The sequence below is a fragment of the Tarenaya hassleriana genome, unplaced genomic scaffold, assembly GCF_000463585.1.
Source record: "Tarenaya hassleriana unplaced genomic scaffold, ASM46358v1 Cleome10, whole genome shotgun sequence".
Classification (NCBI taxonomy): Eukaryota; Viridiplantae; Streptophyta; class Magnoliopsida; order Brassicales; family Cleomaceae; genus Tarenaya; species Tarenaya hassleriana.
In genome coordinates this window covers 749,661-756,822 of record NW_010960188.1, presented here as the reverse complement: position 1 = coordinate 756,822, position 7,162 = coordinate 749,661, and the positions used below count along the sequence as shown (strand labels likewise).

The 7,162-nt window shown below is 41.8% G+C and overlaps 2 protein-coding genes across 2 annotated transcripts; one reads left to right on the top strand and one right to left on the bottom strand.

Moving 5' to 3' along the window:
- Window positions 1-6: 6 nt before the first annotated feature.
- On the bottom strand, window positions 7-3,868 carry LOC104798437 (probable sphingolipid transporter spinster homolog 1). Its single transcript, XM_010520521.1, has 16 exons — window positions 3,494-3,868; window positions 2,857-2,988; window positions 2,663-2,764; window positions 2,457-2,561; window positions 2,296-2,371; window positions 2,138-2,212; window positions 1,944-2,046; window positions 1,780-1,845; window positions 1,631-1,655; window positions 1,355-1,452; window positions 1,193-1,269; window positions 947-1,060; window positions 741-860; window positions 530-658; window positions 207-285; window positions 7-104 (listed from the first exon to the last, which is right to left on the bottom strand). The coding sequence occupies exons 1-16, from the start codon at window positions 3,670-3,672 to the stop codon at window positions 16-18; spliced, it is 1,569 nt and encodes a 522-aa protein (XP_010518823.1). The 5' UTR covers window positions 3,673-3,868; the 3' UTR covers window positions 7-15.
- Window positions 3,869-4,376: 508 nt separating this feature from the next.
- Window positions 4,377-6,726, top strand: LOC104798430 (COMPASS-like H3K4 histone methylase component WDR5A). The gene is made up of 2 exons (XM_010520511.2): window positions 4,377-5,186; window positions 5,754-6,726. Exons 1-2 carry the CDS (start codon window positions 4,521-4,523, stop codon window positions 6,045-6,047), a joined length of 960 nt encoding a protein of 319 aa, XP_010518813.1. The 5' UTR covers window positions 4,377-4,520; the 3' UTR covers window positions 6,048-6,726.
- The last annotated feature ends 436 nt before the right edge of the window (window positions 6,727-7,162 follow it).

Below are 7,162 nucleotides of genomic sequence, written 5' to 3'. Positions count from 1 at the left end.
CGTGTAGGTTTGGCCTCAAACACTGTGGAGAGTGGGTTGTGTGGTGACGTCAGCGTCATCTTCGCTCTCCTCGTTGGATCTGTCCACACTCTTGAGGAAGACCCCTGTCCTCGTCATTTGCATAAACATTTTATTTACTCAAATATGGAACTGGAATTCGAAATTTTTTGTATGAAAACGAGGAATCTTGTTTTTTTTTTTTTTACCTGTAAACCATATGATGGCGGGCAGGAAGAGAATCGACGTAAGAATAAGGGTGGTTTTTCTCCAGTTGTGAATGCGATCCTGAAACCGTTACAGATGTTTCACAACACTAACACAAAGGATGAACTCGATCCTTAATTCACACGCTCAGGCATGCTGTGAAATCCCTAAAGTTTCTACCCTTTTCTGCAGAAAGTTACTGCGAAAAGCTGATCTCACACATGTTATAGTTTTTTTACTGACCTTGAACTCTTGCTGTTTTGGCTCTAGGTAAATAAATATTATAGACATTTGCATAAGAGGGTATTGGGAGTGGAAGTCGAACCTGAATAACACCGACAATAGGAGAGGAAGGGACGTCGCCAAACACGTGGATCGAGACAGTGGACATGGCCATTGACAGCGGCCTCAAACTTGGTCTGACACAATGTAGACAGACAAAGTTGACTGGAGCCTGAAAACCGATCAATGTTGCAATTCCTCAGCGCTCGGCAAGCAACCACATCTGAAACATTACAGGGCTGTCTGAAACATACCTGCGGTGCAAAGATTAGGATTTCACCAACTGCAAAGAGAGCTATGAAAGCATACATGCTCTTCATACAGAAGGCGGCGAAACAGAATGCTGCACCGAGGAAAGTCGATGCTGCCAGAAGCTGTAAGAGAATGTAAAATTAGGAATGGTATCGGCAAGTGAAAAGACAGATCGTAGACCCAAAAGACTGGGTGATGGAGATTTTACCTTGAAAGTATTAGAGAGTGTAGCAGACATTTTGTCAAGAACGTAGCTACCGGCTAATGTTCCAACTATCCCACACACGATTGTAAGGCCTCCGAACACCATGTCTGCACTTTGCTGGTAAAGGGCCACGAGTTTGATCAGCCATCTCTTAAACGATACTGGCCATGGCTAGGCCACTGGGAGAGTAACTTAGAAACTAAAGCTTCCCAAATTGATTCAAGCAACAACTAGACAAGAAGCCTATACCATTTGATATATATCATAACCAGCTTTCGGGCCCCAATATGAGTATGCTCCAATTACGAAATTGTAGGTGATGTAGCCTGCATGCGAAAACAATCCAATTAGGTTGTACCAGATAAAAAGAGAAAACAATTACTTTTGTTGATAGAGGTTCAATTATAATACCGAGAACATTAACGACAAAAACTATCTCGAGGCAAAGAACTTTCAAGTCTAGTACGAACTGGACAATGGGGTTCCGTCTTCTCGATGAACCTCTTGACCTGCAAAAGGAAATGGAAACAGGAGGATTTAATGCCAAAAGCTGAAACTCCTGGTGTCAGTAGTCCAGCAGATATGTTTAAGTTGGAAAAAGAAGGGCATGCAAGATTTTGTCCTGGAAAAGTTTCATATAAGGGCCCAACAATATAAATAATGAAAGGAAAAGGGAAAGCAACTCACTGTGAGATTTCGTTTTCAACTTCTTCTGCATATGCAATGGAGAATAACATATTAAAAAAATTAGATACATCAGAAATTTCTCCAAAGAAGATGTGGAAGGCTCAATTTACTTCATGGTATTGAGCTGTAAGAGAATAAAGCATCATTACCTTCGGCCGTAGGAGCCACTGTTTCAATGGATGTTGATGCTTTCTTTGAACTAACAGGAGCAAAACCTGTTGATGGAGTTCAACGTTCAAAACATTTCAAGTACAAGTGGAATAGCCGGAAGAAACGAGATTAACAGTGAGGATAACATATTGAAAATAATCACCTTTCAGCTGAAGTGGTTTAATGCAAAATGACAAAATGGCAAAGAAAAACATCGGGATTGCCTCTATGTAGAATGCCCAGCGCCAGTTTAAATGGTTCCCAACCTGCACATGAAGCAGATGCATAAATTTCACACTGTAATTACCGAATCCATACACATATATCCCCAGTCGCAAATCAAGAAGAAAGACTTACATATCCACCGTACACATAGCCCAGAGCTACCCCTGATGGTATACACATGTAGAACAGTCCAAGCCAGAAACTTTTCTGGAAGAAAAGCAGTTACCTAGTTAGTAAATAACCAGTAAAACCTGGACGAAATGAAATGGTTCAACAGTTGAAAAGCTAACCCGAGCAGCGGGGGCATTGTCATCTATAAATGGTGCTGCAAGACTGATGAAAGATGCCTCGCCAACGCCTACAAGCCTATACAGGGAGAATACAGAAGATCATGATCAATACAGCAGATGAGAAAAGGAGTAGGAGCTGGCCCAAAGCACGTGAAACTTACATTCTACACACAGCAATCATCCAAAAGTTGAAGGAAAACCCACAACCAGCAGCAGCAATGGTCCAAACAGTTAAACCGACCCCAATCAGTCTAAAAGGGTTGACACTGAAACAACAAAGAGTTTGAACCCCGTGAAAAATTACAGAACAACGAAGCAGAAAACCTCAAAAAGAAACATAAATCCATTTTCTTGATAGAAATTTAACCTCTTTGCTGATGCAGCGAATATTGGAGAAGCCACAAGAAGTCCAACCATAAATGCAGATGATAAAAGACCATCTTGAAAGTTGTTCAAGTTAAACTCCCCCCTGTAGACAAGATTACAAGGGATGCCCATCACATTACAAGGGAGTCACTGACACTGATTTATACATCCACATGAAATTAGAATCATTCTTACTGAATTCCACTTCCAGGGGTGCATACCCCCTTATCATCACACTTCCTCTGGCTTCCATTGACACCATTGCTTGCTATCACTCCTCGATCCACATAATTTAACAAGTTAATGACACAAAAGATGACGAGCAACCTGAAACATACACATAGACAAAAGGGACATTTAGCTGTTAAATAGGAATTTATTGCTGTTAAAGCTCAGACAAGAGTACTAATTTTGAGTTCAGAGTTGTGAATCTGAGTCTGGGAACACTGATAAGGCTACAGACAGAGACCAAAGTTCGTATGTGTTTCTCGATTTATTGGCCTCGCGAATCTGTTAACGCTTTCTAATTGACATAAATCCCCACGGGAACCAGCACTATAAACTTCCAATTTTAATCCCCACGAAAACTAGCAATATGAACTTCCAATTTTCTTGGATTTTCTCAGCAGCCAAACACGATACCGCTATTTGCGTCACACGATTATTGCCCAACTATCGCCAACTAAATACCGTTCGCGACAAAATTTCTCGCATGTTCTCGCCATCAAAAAACATCAAATTCCTAGATTTCCACCACGTGAAAACCGTTTCGAAGAAAATCATCATCGCCGACTTCCACAAAAGAAATTTACCGAATCAAAAAATCGAATACCTTCCGGGAGTGAACCACGAGGGTGTGGGACCGGAATCCTTGGATCTGGTCGTCATCACAGATTCATCCGCCGGAACCGGCGCCGGAAAAGAAGAGGAAAACGCCGGCGGCTTCGATTCCCCCGACGAAGCTTCTCTGGGAGGAGAATCTCTCCGCTCAGGGACACCTTCTCCCGTCATTGCTTTTGAATTTCTTACTTCGGATCAAAAATTCAACCCGAAAAAGAAATCAATAGAAAAGAAGATGAAGATCTCCCCGCAAAGGATTAAAAGTCAAAAGCTTTTTCATATATATAAAGCGGAGGAAAAATCGGAATATTCGGTTACACGAGCTGTGATTTGTTATTCACATGGAAATCCCCAGTCGAGTTGGAATTATATCCAAAATCCATTACGAGCCTTTCCTATATGATTTTTATTTTCTAGTTTTTAAATAATAATGAAATCATATCTTTGTTTTTTTTTTTCGCATGTAGAAAGATTTGTCGTTATCATTAGCGAATCGTAATCACGAAAAAAATAAATTCATTTTTTTCCTATTTAATCAGAAAACTTGCTAATACGTATTGTGATAGGCGCACGTGTGTTATATAGTTTTGTACTTTGAAGATCGTCAGAATCTCGTTTGTGGAATCTAATCACAGCTTGACAACCTCGTCCGATTAAAACAATGGATCCTAAACAGTTATTTATTAAAACTTAAATTACAAGAGAATCCACTTAATTCTATTAATTTGGACGATAATTAATCAATATATTCAAATTCCGATAAATTCTAATATACCCCATATTGTTTATTAGTTTCAAATTTTGCCCCGTTATTTTAATATGACAACTTTCCCTTTCTATTGAAGTCGAGAAAGTGTTGAAATAGTTAGAACACCCCAAATCAATTGGTCACTCGTCGAGCTTCTTCGCCTTTATTACACCTTCCAAAACCCTCCATCGAGAATTTGCAATTTGCAATCGAATAAATTTGATAAATTTTCGTTTCGATTCCGAGCAAGAACAAGTTTTTCGTATCACCCATGGCGGAAGAAGATCCAATATTGTCATCCTTCACGCCTTACGTCCACTCTCAAACCCTAACCTGCCACGACCGCGCCGTTTCCTCGGTGAAATTCTCCTCCGACGGCCGCCTCCTCGCCTCCGCCTCTGCAGACAAGACCATCCGCACTTACGCAGTCAACCTCTCCGGAGACTCCGTCGCCGAGCCGCTCCGGGAGTTCACCGGTCACGAAAGCGGCATCTCCGACGTCGTCTTCTCGACGGACTCGCGGTTCATCGTCTCAGCCTCCGATGACAAAACCCTAAAGCTGTGGGACGTCGAAACAGGCTCTCTGATCAAGACGCTCGAGGGGCACACCAACTATGCCTTCTGCGTCAACTTCAATCCACAGTCCAACATGATCGTCTCTGGATCCTTCGATGAGACCGTTCGGATCTGGGATGTTAAAACTGGAAAATGCTTGAAGGTTCTTCCCGCGCACTCGGATCCTGTCACCGCCGTCGATTTCAATCGCGACGGGTCTCTCATCGTGTCTAGCAGCTACGACGGGCTGTGCCGTATTTGGGATGCAGGAACTGGGCATTGTTTGAAAACCCTAATTGACGATGAGAATCCACCTGTCTCCTTCGCCAGGTTCTCTCCAAACGGCAAGTTCATACTTGTTGGCACCCTCGACAATACTCTGGTGAGTTTGCTTTGGTTCCTCCCTTATTTTCAATATATTGGTTATGCTTCTATAATCTTAATTCTGCAATGTGATTATTAGCTATCGTCTCAATTGATCTAGAAAAACAGCATCGGCATAGTAATGGCATCTTGGGGAAATCTGAATGAATCTACGATGTATAGGAGAATCCAGTGTAAACGACATGTGAAATTTGTGTCATATTGTACGTTGGATAGATGAAAGGAAGTAACTTTAGTGTGGTTCCTCAAGGGTTTTTGTGCCCATTACCCAAATCTGGTATGGATAAGATGATTGGATTGGAGGACATAAATTCTTGGTTACATTTGTAACTTCAGTGCTTTGTCATATCCTAGTGTTTAACTTTGGGTAATTGGAGACATTTCTTGGTGTTCTGTTTGCTGCATCTAACATGTTTCTCCCAGCCTGAGCGGATAGTTGAGAAAGATACAAGACCCGATCAATCACCTTGACTTGCTTTGCGGGTTTTCGTTTTGATATTTCGTTTGTTAATTTCTCAATGTTTCATTGACATAAATTGATCTATCTGTGATATTATGTTCACAGAGATTGTGGAACCTTTCCACTTCAAAGTTCCTCAAAACGTACACAGGCCACACGAACTCGAAGTTCTGTGTTTCTTCTGCATTCTCTATCACAAACGGTAAATACATTGTTAGTGGTTCCGAGGACAGCTGCGTTTACATGTGGGAGCTGAATTCCCGGAAAATGCTTCAGAAAATGGAGGGTCACACTGATACCGTTATGTCGGTGGCATGCCATCCGACCGAGAATTTGATTGCCTCTGGCTCGCTCGACAAGTCTCTGAGGCTTTGGACCCAGAACCAGAAGAAGGAATGACAGTCGCTCTCTTATCTGATCTCCCCCCCAGAATCTAACCTGGACCCGTCTAATTTACTCTTCCAACGCTGTGTCTCTCTCTCTACCGCCATTTTCTTGCTGAGTTTTGTTGAAGAGTTAAATTCCTGTGTTGTGGTTTATATTAATTTGTGGCTAAGTACAGTGTTCTTAGTTGTCTGGCTGAATGGACATGGCAGACGTTTGTAAAAGCCCTACTCTTGCCCACATCAGTTGGAATCGGTGGGAGTTACCAAAGACAAGACTTGTGAAGTCCTTGTGCTTAAAGGACCTGTCCCTTCTCTTTCGGAACAGGTTTTATCCCTCCGATTCATAGCGTTTGCCCATGTAAGTATGTAACCTTATGACATATTTTCAAGCAGCAGTAGTACCATTGGTTTGTGTGGAGTTAGTAGATAGATGCTTGGGGCGGCCATTGTTATGGCGGGGCTGAGCAGTGGAGGAGACTAGAAGAAGGTGAAGCTTATGGTCGGTCCCCTTGGCTCTGTCACTGAAAAAGAAATTGAATAGTCTGTGTGTGAATTGGACCACCTTCGATTTCAAACACCAAAAAAAAAAAGATGTCTGCTTTGCTGCATCATTCCTGCATGTCTCTCTGCTTGATAAATTGTGTAGCGTGTGGATTGGACCACCTGTATTATGTTTCAGTTTTCGCCTCTCCTATCGAATATTTGAGGATCATACTTAGGTGTAGGGATAAAATGCATGGAGGGAACAGGGAGGAACATGGACCGAGGCACACTAAACAACAAGCAAAAGTTTTAATGGGTACAACGTGTTTCCATGGACCATGCTTCAACTCCTGCTTTGGACTTTGAGTTCTCCCTTCACTTAACCCAAAGTTTGATTATTAGTTTTTTCCTTAATTGCCTCAAAATCTTTTCCCTATTTCCAATGCAATAAAAGCTGAAAAACAGGGAGAAATACATATAAAATATAATCAACAAACGAATCTCTATGCAATGGAATGCGCCCACTTCCAAGGTTTTTCAATGACCTCATGAAACCCTAAACCCGTACCAAAATACCATAAAATTTCATTGCTGTCTGTTCCTCTTCCCCTTGCCGAGCTTCTCTATACAAGGTTCTGCTGCCCT

Bases quoted from the DNA above. Each gene is read 5' to 3' on its own strand.
- LOC104798437 (XM_010520521.1), bottom strand. From the start codon at position 3,672: ATGACGGGAGAAGGTGTCCCTGAGCGGAGAGATTCTCCTCCCAGAGAA. The intron at 2,562-2,662 runs GTTAAATTTCTA...TTGTTGTTTCAG, and splicing joins TTCGCTGCATCAGCAAAGAG to TGTCAACCCTTTTAGACTGA. The intron at 1,061-1,192 runs GTATAGGCTTCT...GCCCTTTACCAG, and splicing joins GTTATGATATATATCAAATG to CAAAGTGCAGACATGGTGTT.
- LOC104798430 (XM_010520511.2), top strand. From the start codon at position 4,521: ATGGCGGAAGAAGATCCAATATTGTCATCCTTCACGCCTTACGTCCAC. The intron at 5,187-5,753 runs GTGAGTTTGCTT...TTATGTTCACAG, and splicing joins GCACCCTCGACAATACTCTG to AGATTGTGGAACCTTTCCAC.